The 22,635-nt window shown below is 37.6% G+C and overlaps 1 protein-coding gene across 4 annotated transcripts in view; it reads right to left on the reverse strand.

Annotated features, from left to right (window-relative positions):
* Positions 1–139: 139 nt before the first annotated feature.
* The window catches only part of SLC35A1 (solute carrier family 35 member A1), a 32,060-nt gene continuing 9,564 nt past the window's right edge, over positions 140–22,635 (reverse strand). The window contains exons 2-9 of one of the 4 annotated variants that reach the window (XM_059701004.1): positions 19,325–19,371; positions 17,787–17,988; positions 9,251–9,410; positions 8,918–9,070; positions 6,640–6,706; positions 4,825–5,001; positions 4,265–4,399; positions 140–1,033 (exon numbers count right to left, since the gene is read on the reverse strand). In XM_059701004.1, the coding sequence (XP_059556987.1) occupies positions 906–1,033; positions 4,265–4,399; positions 4,825–5,001; positions 6,640–6,706; positions 8,918–9,070; positions 9,251–9,410; positions 17,787–17,830 (864 nt within the window). In that variant the 5' untranslated portion in view covers positions 17,831–17,988; positions 19,325–19,371 and the 3' untranslated portion in view covers positions 140–905. Of the gene's footprint in view, positions 1,034–4,264; positions 4,400–4,824; positions 5,002–6,639; positions 6,707–8,917; positions 9,071–9,250; positions 9,411–12,926; positions 13,123–17,786; positions 17,989–19,324; positions 19,372–22,635 lie in introns of all 4 variants that reach the window. The other 3 variants (XM_059701003.1, XM_059701002.1, XM_059701005.1) reach the window with 3 other exon arrangements.

Consider the following 22,635-nt stretch of genomic DNA (forward strand, 5'->3'; position numbering starts at 1 on the left):
TTTAGTCATAGTTGGCTACTATTCACAACCAAAGAACACTAATACAATTTCAACATAGAGAAAATTTTAAATGTAATGTTTGGGGTTTATGTTTTTGCATTACCTTAATGGTATAGCTATAATACAAAAAGTGATCAAACAGATTTCATATAAAGTTTATTGCTGAATTTCCCTATTCATATAAAAATTTTTTTAAAAAACAGAATTTCATAAATTATTGAGAGCCCCACAGCTAAACATATTTTATAAAAAAAAGTACAAAAGACAGTAGAAATATTTTTTGGAGAAAAGTATATCATCTAACAGCAAAGAAATATGAATCCATACAATAAATGGCACAAATACAGCACTTACAGGAGTATTCAGTCACCACCCAGAAATCATTGTCTTGAGTTATGAAATACTCAGTTTGAGAAGTTCCACATTCAGTTTGTTTCTGACTAGCCTGTCTTGTTTTTGTCTCCCTTGTAAGAAAAGAGGTCGTTACTGCTGCTGGAATAAAATACTCTACATGAATTGGGGAACAAGGAGGGGCCATCCTTCTCCCCTGGTACCTGAACAAGACAACAGTTAGTACAGAAATGGCTTTGGCACTTTAACCTTTAACATTGTCCCAAACCTTATTATTTGAATATTATAGCCTCACATGATTTTTTAACCGTACTATCTGCATACTTTTATATACATTATATATACAATAAAAAAATTCATTCTAAAACAAAATGGGTTGACCCCAAACAGGTCACATTAAATCTTGGTAGCAATCACTAAAGATAGCTTTCTTCTTAATTCTTATACCACATAGTTAATTTTTTATTCTTTAAGCTACCTTCTGGGGTTGACTTAAGGCTCTAGTTTAATGCAAATGGTTTGAATCTTAGTAGGAATCTCCTTTGAGGCTGAAATTACACACCACTGGCTCTTCCTTTTGAGGCTGTTTCTCCTTGTTGGATGGATGTAGTATCTTGTCTGGGTAATCCATAGAAATAAATAGAAATACATACGAGAAGAGTACCCAGAGCAAAGGTGAGTGCTGAAAAGGAAACAAAATAAGCTTAATTTGTATTGTGTCTGTAAAACTAATATAACAAATGATTGGTTTAGAATTTTAAAGACTTTCAATTATGGGTTCAGACCATTCCTCTATTTGCATTTATGACAAGAGTCAATTTTAAAATGGAATGTAAATATGGAAAATACATAAATCTGTTTCTATGATTATAAGGTTTAGAAAGACCAACGGAGTGACAGTATACATACACTTTTCAGAATACAAGTATGCCTATCCTGAACCATTGACAAAGAACATACTAACTTCCCTCTACACTGACTGAAATAAAGAGCAGTGGAGTGTGCTTTTCATGATACTAGAAACCTGTGCAAATTTAGAGCCAAGGTAGTTAAGTAACCAATAATTAAATCTACTGAAGATTTCTAAATAGGAGAAGTGGTGATTTACTAAGTAAAATTCCATTTTCTGCTAACCTTGTTTTTTTTATCTTAATCCTAAAAATCAGGACACCACTGAATTACAACTTGTCTAAACTTGACCAGTAGTCACTTTATAATTAAATGCTATGTCAAAACTGTATACTCCATTCTATATAGAGTACAATCTTAACAGCTTACAAAATGGCATGTAAAGAAATGCCATCAAGCTATGATTTTAGTTCAACCCTAACCAGAAAAGACTAGCTTTACCTTCAAAAAAGGGGAATGAAAATCCTATATAATAAAAGCCAAATATGCTACGGGTCCAACCGTTTGACCAGTCTCTATGCTGTGCACTGACCACTAGAGGGCAGATGCTCCGACCAGTAGGTTAGCTTGCTGCTGGGGTCCGGCCAATCAGGACTGGACAAGAAGTGCTGGACATGCCCTGGAGCCCTCCCTCAGTTCCCCCACCCCCCCGGCCGGCCCCAATCCTGCATTGGTGGGGTCCCTCGGCCTGGCCTGCCAGGACTCCTTGGGGGATGTTGGAGAGCTGGTTTCAGCCCGATGCCAGCAGGCCAGGCCGAGGGATCCCCCCCCCCCCCGTGCACGAATCCATGCACTGGGCCTCTAGTAAATAAGAAACTGGAAGACTGCTAAGACAGTCTAATTTCCTTGACCATCACTAACACAGAACATTGACCAAAGCCATTTTATACTGTTCCCAAGTACAGTGGGGCCTTGATTTACAGGTGTCCTGACTAACGAGTTTTTTGAGATACCAGCTGTCTCTCAGCCAATTTTTTGCATTGAGTTGATAGAGTAATTTGAGTTAACGAGCTCCTTAACGAGCTCAGTCTCGGAACTAATTAAACTCGTAAGTCAAGGCCCCACTGTATTATTTAGGAGCAAAGTCATAAGGATTTGTTGAGCATAAGGATGGATCAGAACTTCAATTAAAAGTTCACCCAAATCAGGTAAGAAAAATATCTAAAGGAGGGCCTATACCTGACACTTAAATGGTTGGCCTTATACAGAATACTTACTACATGACAGGCACTATTCTAAGAACTTTCCCTGAAACAACCCTAGGAGGTAGGTGCTATTACCATTCCCGTTTTACATATGAAGAAACTGAGACACAGGTAAATAATTTCCCCAAGGTTGTACAGTTAATAACTGGCACAGGCAAAATTTGAGCCATCAATAATAATAAAAGCGTAATATGCAAATCGACCGAACAACTGAACAGCAGAACAACCTTCCGGACGACCACCCTATGACAACAGGCCAGCCAAGGCAGGTGCAATGTGATTGGTTGGGGCCCGGCCATTGCCCCACAAACACCCTGCTAAAGGAGGCCCAGGCCACTGGAACAATCAATCGGGGAGCTCCATGATCACCCCAAAGAGAGAGGCGCGGGCTTCGGCAGGTAGGCGGGGCCTCCCTCTGCGGGGCATAATCTATCACCCCAAAGAGGGAGGCCCAGGCTGCATTGCAGCGAGGCCTCCCTCTGCAGTGGTGATCCATTATGGAGCTCCAGCCGGGTTGGTGGACCTCCCTCTTTGGGGCAATCGATCAAAGGGCCCTGGCCAGATGGGCAGGGCCTACCTCTTTGGGGCAATCAACGATCAATCACAGGGCTCCTGGACTGTGGAGGGCACAGGCCAGGCTAAGGGACTCTCTCCTCCCCACCACCACCCAGTCCACCAATTTTGTGCATCGGGCCTCTAGTACTATAAAATAGTTTTCTAAGATGTCTACAAGGTTGGTATTCCTCTACTTGCATTTATAACAGGAGTCAATTTTTAAATGAAATATAAACATGTTTCTTTTCAGTGTTGATATTTGACAAATTTTCCTCATGTATTATTAAATAAAATTATTATTATAGCATAAAACCCCCTTAAATGTTAAGTCAGCATCAATGCTTAAATAAGAAACCCAACTTAATGCTGGGTGTGGGCTAGGGACAACTGTATTAAGAGGACTAGTATAGTCCTATAGTAATGAATTTTATATCAGTTACATATTAAATGAAACAAAGATATCTTTATAAAAGAGAATACAACATTTAGGTTTGAATTGTAATTTCAAAACCAGTTTGCACCCAAGTCCAAAACAATTAGGAAGGTACAAACTAAGGGGGAAATGAAAGAATCTGTCTGTTCTTTACTCAAAAAGCCTTGCTTGCCGAAACCGGTTTGGCTCAGTGGATAGAGCGTCGGCCTGCGGGCTGAAGGGTCCCAGGTTCGATTCTGGTCAAGGGCATATACCTGGGTTGCGAGCATGTCCCCAGTAGGAGACGGGCAGGAGGCAGCTGATCGATGTTTCTCTCTCATCGATGTTTCTAACTCTCTCTCTCTCTCCCTTCCTCTCTGTAAAAAATCAATAAAATATATTAAAAAAAAAAAAAAAAAGCCTTGCTTATTCTAATTCTACTGCTTTGAAAGTAATAAATTCCGAAAGTCCTTATACTTATTTCCTCATGTATCTCATCATAGTATATTCTCCCTGAAGCACTTAAGTTGTCTTATCTAACATCTGGGGAATTGGGAGGTCTTGCCTGTAAAAAAGCTTAACAGTGTAGCCCCCTCACTTTCATACAGAATAAGCACCCCTCAGCTTAAGCTCTAGAACTATTTAAAAACTAACACCTAAGTACTGCTGATCCATATTCCACACAACTATGAACTGCAGCACTTGTAGAATAAATTATAACGAAACTAGGAATTTCTGTAAAACACCATGACCATGCCACATTTAAAAGACAAACCAAGGAAATGAGAGGCTTTTCCATATTAAAAACTTGAAAATACAAACTAAGACATACTTATCTGTAATCCAAACAGCAGCACTGAAGCAATGGTAGAAAGAACAATGGCTGCTGCTGCAGAAAAGCCTTTCATGATGTTGTCTGTGTACTTGACCACAACAGAAGTGTAGAGGCCTCCAACACTTGCAAGAACTTGTATATAGAAAGAAAGAAAACGTTAACATGCTAATAAATGAAACATTCTATGATGGTAAGGAAATTTTCATCCTCAAAGGTGCCATACTATTTTCCTTAGAAGCAGCCACCTGAGAGAGTTATATTAAAATTCAGCAATAGTTCCTACAAAACTGTTTTTCAGATGCCCAAAGGGCTATGTGGTCCACTACTAAATTGTACACATTTATTGCTAACACATTAGATAATTCTGATTAAGAAAGCAAGATTGCTTTGGGACAGCTATGCCACAAAATTAAGTCAATAAAACCAAAATTACATTTTCAAACTAGCGTTCACATATAAAGGAACAACTTTAAAATGCTATAAACGCTTCAAATAGACATCTGACTCTTTTTTTTTTTTAAGGGTCTACCCAGAACCTTTGATTCCTGGATACTTACAGATGACAAACCAGACATAATATGTGTAACCATAGAAAAATCCTTTTTCTTTAATTTCAGCTCCATCTGACAAGTAGACGCCAACTAATGTCACAACAATCCCTGATAGATACATTTGAATGTTTCTCACCCAAAGGGAAGTGTCTGAACTCTTTAAAACTTTTTCAAAGTACACTCCTAAAAGAAAATTAGACATGCAAATATGAGACAAAGATATTATTAGAAATTAACTTAAAAAGAACTTCCTAACTCGCATTTAACAGGACTCTAAATTACTGTTAAGAACAGTTTCTACCATTATTATAGCAGTAAGATACATCACAAAACTCTATTAATGCTAATAAAAAGACTTGCTTTGGTCAGCTGGAAAATTATACTATTAGAGTCAATATCGTAATCACATCCTTATAAAATCTGCCTATTAGTGAATATTCCCAGCTTTGCAAAGTAACCTGTATAATCACCACCTGGGATTTTTTCAGAGTAAGTAACACAACCAAAATGAAATTTTAATAGAACTTGCTGAGCGGAGCCATTTGCCTTTAAAGCAAGGTTCCCCAAGCCACGTTCATACACAATGTCAGAAGGACCAAGAACTCTGCATTTTTCTGTGTTTGGGATGACCACAGCTTTTTTCAGATACTCTAAAAGAGCGCATGATACCTCCCCATCCACCCCCAATCAGTATTGTAAGTTTTACTCTTGAAATGAACACGTTTAACAAAGATATTGAAGATTTTAATTATAAATACCATGTGAATTAGAGATTTAGAAATCGCCACTAAAGTACTAATCCACTAAAAATCCTAATGAAAAACAAGATTGATTTTGACAAACATATTGGGAAGAGCCAGAAAATGGGGAAAAACATATAATTTCCACCTATGAATTTCCTATCTGGGAAAACCACTTAACTAGTGAGTGCTCAGTTATTCCAGTATAGAGGGATAGTAAGCCACTCACCATTTCTTCAACTGTTTATTAAGAAATTGAACTAACTAGAATGTTGGACACAAACATTTAATTGTTAAAAGTAATGCTAAAAAACCAAATAGTATATTATTTGGGGGGGGGGGGGGCAACACAATTTTGTTTCTAATTTGCTCGTTACTAAGAATAAAAATTAGCATGATGCTATCATTAGGTATGTTCTCAAATTTAGATATTCCCCTCTCATCAAACATCTTTTTTTATAATCAATATTTCACTTCCATATCCAGCCTACTTTCCTAGTCAAAAGTAAAAGCAGAGTCCAAACTCTTGAAATAACACAAATAGAGGTAAAGTCATATAGCTATAACTAATATACTCTTTACCAGAAAGAACTATCTCTAAAACACATTTTATTTCTTATGTTATACATTCATATACTGTCTCTTGATTGAGTGCAGAATGGCTGTCTCTACACAATTCCAGATTTCTTTATTTGATGTTAGTGATTTTGATTCTTGTCCCTCCATTTTTGGCTGTTACTTTATGTATTAAGTGTTCTGATACCCTCTACCCCACCCCTTTTTTCTCCCTGTTGAAGCAGAGGAAGAACTTGAAGTTACGAGGGAAAAACAAATACTGGGCTGGACTAAGAATGGTCAAGAACAAGTATATTCTTAAAGAACTGCAAGTATGAGTAAAGACTGAGGTCTAAACTGAATTAAACACTACCATGCATTTATTGGAAAAATAGCTGACATAAACTAAACTATAGGTAAGCTTTAATGGAAATAAAATGTTATAATAAAACAAGATAAACTAAATCCCTATTTAAAGTTCGATATTTTTAAAATTGGGTAACAGTAAAATGCTTTTATGATTTACCTGCAAATCCTGAGCACAATACAGCAATAGCTATAGCGCCAAACCCTAAAAATGGATTCTGTTCCACCTGCAATAATAATGTTTTAAGTTATTTTTAGTGAATAATAAATAGAATTCATCCAAGAGAAGAGACCAAATAAATGAACACAAAAATTTGTGTTACAGTTTTACTTAAAGTATTTGCCATATTAGACACGGCTATTCTATAGCCCTAACTCTTGAAATAATACAAATAGAGATAAAGACATATAGCTATAACCAGTTATAGAATGGAATACCACCACCCCCCAAAAAAAACACACACAAATATAATCTTGATTTAACAAGTCTCTAGTATTTAGAACAAAGTTAATTAGCAAGTTACATCTCACACTGCTCAGTCAACATCTAGAGATAGTGTAAAGTTTTAGGACATAATGAGAAACGGTAACAGATGAATACATCTAGAAGAGAAATACAGGGAAGTCTCTAGAAACCAAATTCTAGAAAGAAGCCACAAGGTTGTCTTAATGAGGAAAAAAGACTTGGAGAGGAAGGATGTGACACTGTGCTCAAACATTCAGAGGCTATGTGGGAGATAGTAGGAATTTGAGTTATTCTGACAAGAACGAAGAACAATGAGGCAGTTACAGGAAGCTGTACCCTGTTTAAAGTATAAAAGAACTTTTTAGAGCAGCGATTTTCAACCTTTTTCATCTCATGGCACACATAAACTATTGAAATTCCAAAATACACCAAAAAAACATAACTTTTGCAGATCTGACAAAATAATATTTTGATTCACTCACACCAGACAGCTATGGTTGTGTTGGCTGTTGTCTTGCTTTTTTTGTTTTGTTTTTAATTTCAAAATCTTAGGTAAAAGAGGTCAGTACCCCTGACTGAATAGTCAGGTATTGCATGTTTTAAAAATTCCTGTGGCACTGGTTGAAAATTGCTGCTCTAGAGGGATCCAAAAGTAGGATAAGCTGCCCTAAACTCTGCTTTAGTTTACTGAACTTTTCATATACATTACCTACGTGAGGTGGACCTAACATCTTTTCTAATGGTGTGAGGTATTACTTAAAGTTCGCATTTAACTTTTAATTACATATTAGCCTTATTTCCCAACAAATTTCTTTGAAAGTCTACAACTGAGTTCAATATGCAGTGCATGGTTGATCAGTGTTTTGAAATGTCACCAAGAATATGAGCATGTTTAAACATGTGAAGACAATAAATATTTATCTAAAACTCATTTTCGGGGGGGGGGGGGGTATCCTCCAGACTAGAAAGGAACTACCTAAAAAGGAACTGACTTCCTGTTTTTACAGGCTCTCCTTACATCCCCAGCTGCCCTAAATTCCTAAAAAGAGCTTTCATTTATTAAAAGTTGAAGAGTCTTCCGTTGTAGAAAGAAACTAATGACTTTCAGAAAGTCATTCACTGGAGTTCCACTTCCTACAGCTCTTTAAGAAAATAACCAATTAGAGCGATAATATTTTTAAAAATTCAGGTTATGTACCTTAACATTTAACTTTTAGCAAACTAAAAGTTGTAAGTAAAGTACACATTTTGCCCTATTTTAGTTATCAATTATCAGTAAAAACACTACCCTTTAATCTCTATGACTGACAGTGGGAGCATATGCAAAAGGATAAAAAACTGCCCCGGCTGGGTGGCATAGTTGTTTCAAGTGCCATCTCATACACCAAAAAGGTTTCAGGTTCTATTCCCAGTCAGGGCACATACCTAGGTTGGGGGTTTGATCCCCAGTCTAGCGCACATGATAGGCAATCGATTGTTTCTCTCCCCCCAGCCCTTCCTCACGTTCTAAAATCAATATACATATCCTCAGGTAAGGATTTTAAAAAGGGGGATAAAAAAAACTGTGAAGTTGGGGGTACAGAGAGATGAAAACTAGATGGACAAAACCTTCCCCAGTGTTTCTGAGAAAATGTCTTAACGAGGCTTAAAAGTTCTGAACGTACACACTTTGGTAGAAGTCACAATTTTAGTTACAGGTTACTTCACCTCTTTGGACTTCAGTTTTGTCATCCATAACATTAAAGAACCTTCCATCTCAAACATTTATGCATATTCCCCTCTAAAAACAAAGAAAGCCAATAAATTACATTATCCTTAGTAATACACTAACGGGATTTTAAAAGCCTATAAATAGAGCAAATATTTTCAATCAAAGAAATATAATGGTGCTGTATTCATCATCAATGTGACTAAAGTATATAAGACATAGGAAGTTTTCTATTTTAGTTATGGTAAGCATTGTGTTTCTTACCATGACTTTCGTAGCTTGAGCTGGTTTCCACTGTACAAGTATAACTCCACCACACAGCATAAAAACTGAAATCCACTGTACTTTGCTGAGTGTCCGGTTCAACATTAAAACAGTACATAAAGCAGTACAAGGAATCTTCAATTGGTAGGTCACCTAGAAATAAAATAATGAATTAATGAACTTAACATTAATCTCTGACACCACTATTTCTGTTATCATTAATAGAATTATTGAGAAAAACATTTGATAATGTGATAAAGGGTTAATAAAAATAATTTCACCAAGAAAACATTTTTAAAGATTCTGCTCTCCATTATCATTTATTCCACTTACCTGGTACACTGCTGCATCCAGGTTGCTAAGAGCTAGGAAAGCCATGTTGTTCTGAACAGCATACACTACTGATGGCACACTTAACTTCATCAGTTCTTTGGGGCTCCCCAATACATTTTCTCTTAACGAAGTCTTGAATCTACCCAGACTACCAGTTTCTCTTTTAAAACAAAAGGGAGGAAAGGAGAAGGGGTTGAGGAAAATTAAAGAGCATCCTTTGGATAAGAATTCTTCACACATAGAATAGCTATATTAAGTCCACTGATGTTAATTTAGCAAATTTATTCTGTCTTTATAATTTTCAACTAATTTTAGATTTTAAAAAATGCCAACAATTGCATAAAAGAAAAGCAGTTATAAGTTCTCTTTGGGAAAGTATGAAAACAGGTTTACCATTGTCAGCCTCTGATAAAAGTTCCAGGAGTTTTTTGAGTATATTAAATAAATAATAAGACAGCAGGAAACCAGAAATGCTGACGATTACCTATTTAATTTAACCCCTGACACTTTAACTGCCATTACATCAAGTTCACCCTGATTATTTCTTAATCAGGTTGCATATCCGTTTTTAAAGTTTTTTCTATTACAATAAATTTAAATTTTAAAAGAAAAAGGCTTTGGTAGCTATGGAAGTTACTTGGGATAGGAATTGATGGATTCAGGTCAATATCATTTGCAACTTAGCTCAGTGCTTATGAAGTATAGTGGACAATCAACTTTTAAGCATATTCTCATAAAACTCAAGTACCTATCTATAATTTTGCAGGAAATCTGTAACTAACTAATACCAACAAAAACTATAATGAATATAAAATTTACTACTTGACTGCATATTGATTATCCATACTCTTAACTATTCTTATTTTTCCTCAGGAGGAACAAGATAATCTGGCTTATTTCTCCCATTATAAATCATAATAAGCATCACACCCAAAAAAGTACTTTATCAAAAGGGCCTAACTGCAATTCACAATATACTTAGGAGGACCATAATACTTTGTTGACCTGTTTCAACTCCAAGTTTGAGACGGTTAACTTATTAGAATCGACAGTCATTAATTGATTTTTCTCCTACAAAAATAATCATCAATGTTCTAAGGGGGAGCAAAAAGTCCATAATGTTAAATTGACTACCTATACCTATCCATGGTACAACATTCTGTCCCCAAGACAGTGCTTAAGTGCTTAAGTAAGGCAGGAAATTTGGCCTAGGCCACGGAAACAAAAGATATCCTGAGTTACAGATCTTCCTCTGTTGCCAAATTCACCCTGCTCCAACAGTAAATCTATATGCTGAGAAGTAACACACATGGCTTGGTGGGAGATTGCAGTCCATCCAGAGGAGGCAGAAAATACCAGAAAGGTCACTCTGAGAAATTTTACAGGGTAGGGGTTTCCAAGGATCTGAAGATGGGCCCTTTAAACATTTCACATTCTTTTTTAAATTACTTTTAGTGCAAATCTAAGGTGACCTATACACTTTCTCAACATCTTAAAACAGAGTATAAAGAATTTTTCAAAGAATGTTTTCCCTCAATTATAAAATTGAAGAAAAAATTAAAGAGAAAATAATCAGAGTTCTAACCATCATTAACAAGGTGATGTATTAGAAAACATAATTCAACATTTTCCTTAATGTCATAATTCTCACTAGTAAGCAATTATATGATAGTAGAGAGATAAATCTTACAGATTTTGTGAAGTATAGAATACTGCTTTCACCATACTTTCAATGCCCTTCTAAAATACTGACATATATTGACATATTCAGAGTGCTTCCCCAAGGAGCTACTGAGATGTACCCATCTGTACCCATTTCCCACATTCTACCTCCTTCCATGTCCACTGATCTCCCGCCTAAGACTCCCCGAACTCTAGTATAGTCACTATTTTTCCTTTCCCTAATCTCCTGCTATGGGCAATACCATTTACCTTCACCTATTAGAGATACTCTAAGCCAGCAGTTCTCAACCTGGGGGTCAAACGACCCTTTCACAGGGGTCGCCTAAGACCATCGGAAAACACATATATAATTACATATTGTTTTTGTGATTAATCACTATGCTTTAATTATGTTCAATTTGTAACAATGAAATTGGGGGTCATCACATCATGACGAACTGTATTAAAGGGTCGCAGCATTAGGAAGGTTGGGAACTACTGTAAGCCTTCAACAGCATCAAGTTAATTTTTGGCTAATGAGAGAATACAGTTGATCTATCACTGGTACCCTTTTGCCTGTCGGAATATGGGCTACTTAACCATCTTATTGCTATTTCTAATAACCATACCTGCACCAATAATCAAGGCTGCTGTAGCCCCTTTCCTCCCTGTCACTTTTCTCCTTTCTTATCTCTTCTTCCATACTTTCCAGTTTTCACAAAAACATGGCCCTATGAGACCACCAGCCAGTCTGAGTACACCTTTCCTTACATGTGACAAACCAGTAGAGAACAGTGTTTTGGATTAACCTTCAGATCTTTTGCTCTTCTGACTATATCTTTTGTTCAATGCTTCGGAGCTACTACTTACTCACTGCCAGTAAGGTCTTAGCATCTTTTTCTGGTTCCTTTGCTAATGTGGACGTTTGAGAAGCCAAGCTATACCAAAATGCTAACTACTAGAATGCTCAAGTTTCACTGTAGTACCTCAGAATTACAGCAATATTATCCTATGTAATAAAAGTCTAGGTGGCGTAGCACGAGGTTGTCACAAGAAGGCCACGGGCAGTGAGGCCTGGGGGTCCCGCGGCTCCGCAGGCAGGGGAGCAGTTAGGGGGCAATCAGGCAGGCAGGCAGGCGAGTGGTTGGGAGCCAGTGGTCCCAGATTGTAAGAGGGATGTCCAACTGGCAGTCAGACATTCCCTGAGGGGTCCCAGATTGGAGAGGGTGCAGGCCGGGTTGAGGGACATTCTTCCCCGCCCCCCTGCACAAATTTTGTGCACCAGGCCTCTACTATAATTATAAGGTATTTTGAAAAAAGTTACAAAAAATGTCAGAGGATACTAAAAGAACTTGTAAAAAGAAAACACAAGCTCGGGAATAAAAGAAAAATAGGTATAAGAAAGAAGAAAATGTGGGAATCAGTACACAGAAAGTTTTAAAGATGATGATAATGATTTCAGTATTAATCAGATTAAATCCTGCTTAATTTAACATGTATTAATACAGCTCTGAAAGCTTATATTTAGCTTTAATCACTACAGTTAAAAAAAAAAGTAACAGCAATATATCTTCCAGAAAACACTAGTAATCATCAATCCTTTTACTATTTAGTAGACAAAAATAAATGATCAATTCTAAATATACTGCAGCCTTATACTATAAAAAGTAACAAATAAAAACCAATGGCTGCTCTCTCTCTCGCTCTCGCTCTCTCCCCCTCTCTCCCTCTCCCCACCCCACCCCCACCCCCAGCTTAAAAAAAAAAAAAAAAAAGAAAAACCAATGGCCATTTTTTTCTTCCATTTTCATGCCTTCATATTTACCCAAGTACCTTAATGAGTACCTTTTGTTAAAAACAAATTTATTAAATTTAACTCTGTAAATGGCAGTGCTAGATAAGAGAAAGAGCATGTATAGTCAAAAAGCATATACTAGTTTTCATGAACGTATTTCCTACTTGAACAATGTTATTTTTATCACTAAAACAAAATCTATGTGCAGCCTTTTGTTACCTGAAGAAATTGAGGCTCCATATTGATTGCAGAGAGATTCCAAGGCCTCCACCCCTCATAAATTTCCTATCAAATGCTGAAACCAATTCTTTCTGACCTATATTTGGTCAAAAGTAGGCCTCATTCTTCCAGCTCCTGATCTGACGAGAACTACTAGGAGGCATAAAATCCTTGGCTAGGTTACCAAGGCACTGTGCTAAATGGAACACAGCAGAAGTTACTTATGAGCGTAAGAAATTTAAATCTTACAAATTTCCTATCATCTGTAAAGTTAAGTATAATTAACTTACGTAAAAGACTTAGGGGGCCAGGTATAAAAACCAATAATGAGGTCATATGAGGACAAAAATACTCATATGAGGTACAAAACTTTTACTATCACATGTCCCTACACCCCTTATAGCATGGATACAGAGAAGCAGTCAAAATGTAAACTCAGCAGGAGAAATAGAATAGGGCTGGAAAATCTACAACATAAGTATTTGATAGCTACATTAATTATTCTAGGTAATACTACTTGAAATAATAAAAGAATTTCCTCCAGCCTTATGTGGATAGTAGCTCAAAGATTTAAGACACATGTGATTTATTACTAAACACACCCAAAGTATATGTACATTTATACATCCTACTAGATTTATTTTATAAACTGTGGTGAATAGCAAACAATAAAAAGTTGACTTTGTTCTGGCAATGTGAAAAAGTGTTTTCATTTCCTTCTCTTCATAGCACAAAAGACTAAATCAAAACTGTCCATTTTAATAGCTATGACAGGGTTTAATAAATCATACAAGTAACCAGTAATTTTCCTGTGAATTATAATAGTAATTAGTTTTATGAAGAACCAAAATATTTAAAATGTTATACTGTTTTATGTTTAAATGAGATTACAACTTAGAAATTGGTAACTTATAATTCAAAGATTTTAGAAATTAACTATTCACATAAGAGCGTTTACAACACCAAAATATTAATTTGCCCCCTCACCAAAACAGAATTTAATCATTCCCTTCTCAATTTAAAAGTGATCTGATGTAATCATACATGTACACTACAGTGTATGTAAAAAGATAATTATTTCATTTTTGTAGTAGCAGAAGACTGGAAATGACCCAATGCCCATCAATAGAGACTCCTATATCTGATACATCAATACAATGGAAAATGATGCAGCTCTCAAAAAGAACGAGACAGATTTCTATGTACTGACATGGAACAATAATCTCTAAGGTAAATAAAGAGGAGTACAGTGTATACTGTGTATATATAATAAACACACGCATATAACTAAAACTCACCAATTAGAACCACATATACCTTAAATCTTATTTATCAAAGTAACTGTCCATTCATTTTCCCCCATACTCCATTATGTTCTTGCAGTTCTAACTTATCTTCTCATTGAAATAAGTATATTTTCCATTCCAAAAATTACTGCAAATTATAAGTAAAATCAACAAGCATGGGAAAACCCAAATTACTAACAGAAACTAAAAAGAACTGGTCAGTTTTTTTAATTACAAAATTACACTGAAGCAGAAAAAGAATAACCCAAGTATTCCAAACAGTCTATGTGCTCTAAAACTAAAGGCAAAAAGAACTATATACAAAAACTGAACTTGTTAGTAGGTTTGTTTTTCACATTGTATGTTAGAAATTCTAAAACTACTTATGTATTCTAGAATTGAGCAAATAAATATCTTAAGAATAATGGGAGCCAGACTCGCCACCACTGAAGAAGGGAACAAATATGAAAAAGGAGAAGGTTTAATCAACTCTGCAGTGTTGGATCAGAATTATAGGCATCAAACAATATGTAACTCACACAGTTACACACACAGACATATATATGTATACATATGTATACACAGATAAGTGTGTATATGTGCACATACATATATTTCCTAGCTCTGTCTGCTGAGAGGGCCTAGAAGCAATGATACCCCAGTAGCAATAAGCACACCTAGTATCTATATTCTTGTTAACTACCATTCTGGAAAAAAAAAAAAGAAAAGAAAGAAAAAGGAACAAAGCTTCAAGGCTTCTTGGAGAAATGTATGGTTTCAGAGTTGGGGCAGGGAAAATCCAAGATAAGTCTTGACCATCTTGGCATGAAAAAAAAGATGGAGAAACTGTTCTAGATTAAAGGAAGCTACAGATTCGGCAACTCGATGTAAACTGACTAATTTACTATTAAAGGACAATAGTGGGCAATTGGCAAGGTCATCTAAGGTCTGTGAATTAAACAGTACGGTATTGATGTTGATATTGTGTGATTATGTAAGAACTAGTGGCCCGGTGCACGGATTCGTGTACACTGAAAGGAAATTAATTAGAAGAAATGTTTTAATATCACTATTCGCCCTTTCTTTATAATAGAAGTGTCAGCCAAATTCACGATGGAAAATAACAGATCAAAACACACGCATGCGATTGACGCCAGCGAGAGCTTTATATGTATCATGCATAGATGAGGCAACTTAGCCTTTTATATACAAAAAAACTTGCTTAATTAGACCTGCTTTCTGATTTAGCTAAACTTTTTCCAGCACAGTGAAGCACCCCAACTTGTCTTTCAGGTAATTGTTAGCAACACAACAGTAAATATCAACACAAAGCAGATTATTATTGTAGATCATGCAGGGAGAACAAAGGCTAAAATATTTAACTGCAGCAGTGTTTGACTATATTCTGCACAGTGAGAAAACCTGAAGCCATTTTCAAGGTCCACCATTTCTTCTTTTCAGTCGGGTCAAGTTTCTAAACTTTCTAAATCTCCATTTTCCAGCTAACGAAAAGAAAACAGGATTCTACTGAGTCTCTATCTACCTACTCCAGGACTTCTGTGAAGATCAAATGAGATGAGGAATGGGAAAATGCTTCACAGACATTTGGTTAAAGTGTGAAATGTTTGCACCTGGCTATAAAGCAAGTAAGTCATGTTCCTGGGCTGAAGAAACTGCAAGGAGGCTAGTCGTTGCTAGGGAGAGGAAGCCAGGCGTTGCTATATGACGTCATTACCCAGATGGACACTTAGCATATTAGCCTTTTATATATATAGACTAGAGGCCCCGTGCACAAAAATTTGTGCACTCGGGGGTGAGGGGGGGGTCCCTCAGCCTGGCCTGTGCCCTCTAGCAGTCTGGGACCGCTCGGGAGATAACCACCTGCTGGCTTAGGCCTGCTCCCGGGTGGCAGAGGGCAGGCCCAATCCCTAGATGCAGCCCCTCGTCGGGCTCAGAGCAGGGCCGATTGGGGAGTTGGGGCGCCGTCTCCTGTCACACTCAAGGCAGGGTCGATGGGGAGGTTGTGGCGCTGCCCCCTGTCATGCACAGAGCAGGGTCGATCAGGGGATTGGGGAGCTCCCCCCTGTCACACACAGAGCAGGGCTGATCAGGGGATTGGGGCGCCGCCCTCTATCACCCACAGAGCAGGGCCGATCAGGGGGTCAGGGCGCTGCCACTGTCACACTCAGGGCAGGGCCGATGGGGAGGTTATGGCTCTACCCCATCACACACAGAGCAGGGCCCGTGGGGGTGGGGGGGAAGCGCCACACCCTGTCACACACAGAGCAGGGCCGATCAGGGGGTTGGGGTGGCGCCCCCTGTCACACACAGAGCCGCAGGGCGATCAGGGGGTTTGGGTGCTGCCCCCTGTCATGCTGATCCCGGTGCCGGGAGGCCTCTCGGCTCTGCTGATCCTGGTGCTGGGAGGCTTCGCGGCTCCGCTGATCCTGGTGCTGGGAGGCATATTACCCTTTTACTATATAGGATAGAGGCCTGGTGCATGGGTGGGGCTGGCTGGTTTGCCCTGAAGGGTGTCCTGGATCAGGGTGGGGGTCCCCACTGGGGTGCCTGGCCAGCCTGGGTAAGGGGATGATGGCTGTTTGCAGCTGGTCACACACCCTTCAGGGTGGGAGTCCCCACTGGGGTGCCTGGCCAGTCTGGGTGAGGGGCTGAGGGCTGAAGCTCCCAACTGCTCCTTTTTTTCTTTTTCTTTTTTATTCTGGGCCAGCTTGAGCTCTGGCTCCAGCTCTGAGGCCTCTGCTGCTGAAAGCAGGTATTTGGTTTGTTTGGGTTCTATAATCGAAACAATGTGTAACTCCAGCTCTGAGATCCTGGCCGGCTGGGCGCAGGTTTCTGGGGTTTTGTTTAGCTTCTATATTGGTAACAATGTTTCAAACTACAGGCTTAGAGGCCGGTAAGGAGGCGGGGAACGTTGGAGTCCTCCCTCACTGAAGCAAGCAAGCCTCATGTTAGTTTCAAGCTACCTGGCTGCCGGCCGCCATCTTGGCTGGCAGTTAATTTGCATATCACCCTGATTAGCCAATGGGAAGGGTAGCGGTCGTACGCTAATTACCATGTTTCTCTTTTATTAGTATAGGATGTCCTGTTTTTAGGAAATATGCCTTAAAGAATTTAGGGACATATGGCATCTTGTGTAAAACAGTTTAGGAAAAATTATACACACAAATACAAATACATACATAGAAAGAATATAAAACCTGAATGGTAAAATGTTAACATCTGGGAATAAAAACTTAAAGAGAAAAAATAAAATTACTGAGAATCATTGAGATATTTAACAGTGCTATTAAGTGTTTATCTTTGTCTTAGTTAATAAAAAAAAAAAAAAACACAAAAAAAACAAAACAAAAAAAACCTGCTTAGTAATTTCACTAGAGATCAGGGAACTTGTCTTCTATTCCTATCACTGCAGTCACTTTCTAGATATTTTTGACAAATTATAACTTCCCTCAGCCTGAAGTTTCTCATCACAGATGATAAAATAATAGATACAGCTAAAGAGGTACGAGAATGAGATGAAAATTAGCTGTATTTACCTGTATGTTTCCCTCACCTGTTTTTAAGGGGAGACAGGAAAGAACATTTTCTTAACACCATCACTCTGGCAGCCTGCCATTCTCAATAGCAACAGTCCTGAACGTCTGAAGGCAGCAAACTTAGTTGCTGCAATCTTAAAAGAGGATGTTTGGCACTTTACATAACATGTTTTGACAGTGATTTAACAGTTGGTATCCTAGAGAGTAGTTACTTGCTCTCTAAAAAAAAAACACAGAAATTTGATATCTGCTCATTAGTTTTAAAACCTCGTTTTTCACAATAGCCCTCCCCAAAAAGAACATTCTTCTCTGGTTTTTCTAAGGAAATTTTAACTTAGGTTATATATTATAGCAATGATACATTTTAAGAATTTTCCTCATAATTTATTGCCCAATTTTTTTGGAGATCTCACCAAGGTATGCATTTCCCTGCCTGAAAGAGGTATTTTTACTTTTTTCTGAAGAAATATAAATGAAGTCTGTGATCTCTGTTCCCCAATATATATCAGGCACTCCTCACTGAAGCAAGTCTATATCTCTTCTAAGAAGCTAAAAATCCTAAATACATCAGGGAAAAGATTTTCAAGTCAATTCTGTTTATAATTTTTTAATTAGTTCTTTTTAAAATATTATAAATAAGTAGGGCAGAAGAAAGATTTGCAATTAAAATTAAGCTATCATCATGCAGTGTTTTGGCAAGCCAGCAATAACATGCAGCTTTCAAAGGTCTTAACAATCTGATAATGTGAACATTAGGGTACTCATGCCTCAGGGATGCAGTTCTGCTACTCCTACCCCAGGTAAGGGGCAAAGAGAAAGAACCAAAGAGAATAGGTGTCAGCCATTTGACCTAGATTGCAATTGTGAGTTCTGTCCAAATAAGATTCTGTAGGTATAGAAACTCTGGGCCACTTCCAAGCCTGACAGAGACTGACCTTCCACTGGGTCTGGAACCTTGATGTTACATTTGATTAGGTAACATTCATTAGCCAAAGATTACATCAATTAGTCCCTTTCTAGTCTCAAAGTTCTCACACTAGAGAAGAGTAACTAGAGACCTCAGGCCTCCAAAGGCTCACCAGGATCCCTGGAGTTACAACGGCCTCTGCATAAACTCATGGGAACTCAAGATTCTAATTTGCCTGATCTGGGCCCTTGACTGAAGTTATCCTTAAACCTATCCTGCTTCATTTAACTCATAAAATTATTGGACACTGCTTCATATCAGACTGTTATTTCTTAAGCTGACTTTCATTTGTCTAAACACTGCAACTATTATTGTATGTCCTCTTTATATTCTGTAGTTTCTGGTTATACTGTACAGAAAACAATACTCTTTAATGTATACGGGGTCAAAGGACATTGAAAACGATACTTTTACAAGATCATTCTTTTAACAGTCTTTTAATCCTGAGATTAAATACTTTCATGTGGTAAGGACTCCCATATTTATTTTTCCAGCCCAGACTTCTGTTGTGTGTGTGCCTATTCTGTCCCTATTTTTCCATGCCCACTAGGATGTCTCAGAGGCATTAAAATTTTACATTATACCTACCCCAAATTAATTGTCGGTATCACCTTCCCTCAAAGCTGCTTTTCTTCCTGTCTCAAAAAAGAAAACACAAAATCTCTATTTACCTACTCTTCTATACAAAGAAAGATATGATTCTTGACACCTCCCTTACTCTCGTCTATTGCAGTTGATCCTCATTAGTCATGGATTCTGTGTACAGCAGGTCCTTGGTTTACGTCAGAGATCCATTCCTACATAAGCACCTGTGTCACTCACATGGAGCACATACAAAGCAGTAATGAAGTGAGACAGTAAAAAAAATTAAAAGAAAGATAATTCCTGACCTTTACTTGTGGTAAATAAATAATAAAAAACATAAAGCACATATGTACATACGTCAAAATGACAGAATTTTTAATAAATAAATGGGAGATGGCGACATAACCACAAAACAACATACGTCAAGTCCAATGCAACCCAAGGACTGTCTGTATGCGAATCTGCCAATATGCTAAAATATATTTGTAATCCCAGAATCGATCCTCACAGCACTTTCAGTCATCGGTGGAATGTAGAGTTGCAAAAACGTTCAGTGGCCTGATGCTCACATTTTCAGCCGAGGTAAAATAAAGGCAATACTCTGACTTCTTATTTCAGCTCATACTGTAAACAAGCACAGTCTATCTAGTGCCAATTTTTTTTATATTTTTGTGCTTTTTAATTTTTTAATTTTTTTTTTTTGGTGATTTTACTGTTTAAAAATGACCCCCACGAGTAGTGCTAAAAAGTGTCGGGCTCCTTAGTGCAAGAAGGCTGTTATATGCCTTAGAGAGAAAAACACATTAGGTAAGTTTTGTTCAGGTATGAGTCTAGTGTTGTTGTCCGTGAGCTCAATGCTAATGAATCAATAATATATATTGCGAATCCGTGCGCAAGTAGCTCGCTGCCACTTGCTTCAGCTGGCCGCCCCGCCCACCGCCGCTCATGGCTCTCCACCACATGTAGCTCGCTGCCTCACCCTCCTGCTGCTCAGTCTTTATGTGACAGCACCCCAACCAATTTGCATATTACCCTATTATAAGTATAGATAAGGTGTCTTTAAACACAAACACACATAAAACAACGTCAAATAAAATCCAAAATCCTTCACAGACCCATAGGGTTGCTCTGATATCCTTCTGATCTCTCCTCCTTTACTCCCCTCTCACAATTATCCAGACACACTAATTCGTTATTCACTCTTCTCTTTGACTTCTCTCTGCTCTTTTCTTGTCTATCTTCTACTCAATCTTCAGGTCTTAGTTTAAATATAATATCCTCAGAGGGAAAGCCCTCCAATCCAAATGGAAGCCCTCTATTATAGTTACAGCATCTTCTACTTCTCTGTAACAACACCAATTTATTATTTGCTTAAGTATCTGATTCTCCACTAGATTGTAAGTTCCATGAGGACAGAACTATGCCTTCTTAGTTTTCAGCTATACTTCTTACATCTGGAACAGTGTTGAGCACATGACTGGGGTTTAATAAATGAATGAAACTGATTATCCCATTACATCTTTTTAATAATATATTGAAATAGACATAGCATGACTATATGCTTAAAATGTGTGGAGGAAGTGAAACACCTATTACTTGGATGTGGCAGTGATATGTTTCTCTGTAAATGAACCTTAATTATAAGCAAGACACTATGAAATTCAAATTTATTGAGTCTCTGCCATCTCCACATAGTATAAAATGATGTGCACTTACTTTAACAATTAGCCAAGACTACACATATTACTGAGTAAAGAGTATTACTATGGAGACCATACTAAATAAGCAGCCAAACAAGTTGGTCTATAATGAGGTAAAGCTTTGCATAGCACAGATAAAGTTCTGCAATGATATGCGAATCAACTCGATAAAGTTATACCTTACCATAGATTAAAGTGGAAAGAAGAGAAAAATAACTTACTCCCTTCAACAGTTTTCTCCATTTAAATAGCAGTTCCAGTTTATTTCCCTTTTTCTGTCATTCTCTAAAAATTTGAAATAAAAATTCAGTAATATTTTATCTAATTTTTACATCAACAGTATTTTCCTGGGAACATAGAGGAAATTTATTATTTTAATCATCAAAAATTTTTTTTTCCTGTATTTTCTTCTTTGAAGAGGTTTTTCAAGTTCTAAACCTTTTGTTATTTCTCATATAATTCTTTCACATTCTCCCACAATATCCTGAAATGGTTATCCTTTCTCAAAGATGGTGAAAGTATTGCTCCTACTATGAAAACAAAGGTTTTTTTAAAAGTCTAGACTCATCGAAAGAATTAGCTGTATAGAAAGAATTAGTTTAACACTGTGGTAAAGAATTTTCTAACAGATATAAATTCAAAAATGTGAAATAACTTTGGTTAGCTTTATGTATAACAAATCAACTCAAAATTTTTTCAAGTAACAAATATTTTTGATATTTAGAAGTTTCTCCATCACAGCAAATAAAGCACTGGCAGCCAATATGTGTTTTTTAAAAACTATATAATATCCTACTTGCCTTTGAAATTTATTTTTTAATTACTAATTTTAATGTGAACAAGAAATGACGCATGGAGAACATCTGGAAAATCTTTTACTTTGTTGAAATGTCACACCAAGAAATAGAAAAGACACATATAAAGTTCTAAGCTCTTTAATTTGTTGCAACTCTTACCTGTTCGATTCACTTAGTGGCCCGGTCATAGTCCAGCCATGTATTTTATTCATCTTTTCCCTATTTCAAATTGCTCCAGGTGCATTATTATAAGCCAACTCGCCTCTCAAGATCTACGATCAACTTTCAACATTTTTACTGGTTATCTTTCCCAAACTGGTAGCTATGCTTTAGTTTCATTAAATCAATCATCAGATAGTGCTGAAAAAGCAATCACAGAGAAACTAAGATGGCGGCATAGGGAAACACCGAAATTGCTGCCTCCTACAACAACTTCAAAACACAATAAACAGACAAAACGGACATCATCCAGAACTTACAGGAAGGCTGGCAGAGTGGAAATTCTACAACTAGAAGGAAGGAGAAAAGCACATTGAGGGTCAGGAGCTGCGGAAGTAAAGTGCAAAGGTACGGAGGCTCGAGAGTGCGTGGAAAGGGGCCGGTACCTGAGGACGCGGCTGTCTTTTTGAATCGGGAGGGAGTCACAAGCTCCCGACTGCTCTGAACTCCGGTTCCAGGAAGTCTCTAGGGACCCAGGACTCATAAAGGGAGAAACTGGACTGTCTGGCAGCGGGCAGAACTCGGAACTCGAGGGCGGCTTTCCCTCAGAGGTGCTTGCAGCAATGAAATTATCCGAACACTGAGACACGCGAGGCCC

The sequence above is a fragment of the Myotis daubentonii genome, chromosome 6, assembly GCF_963259705.1.
Source record: "Myotis daubentonii chromosome 6, mMyoDau2.1, whole genome shotgun sequence".
Classification (NCBI taxonomy): Eukaryota; Metazoa; Chordata; class Mammalia; order Chiroptera; family Vespertilionidae; genus Myotis; species Myotis daubentonii.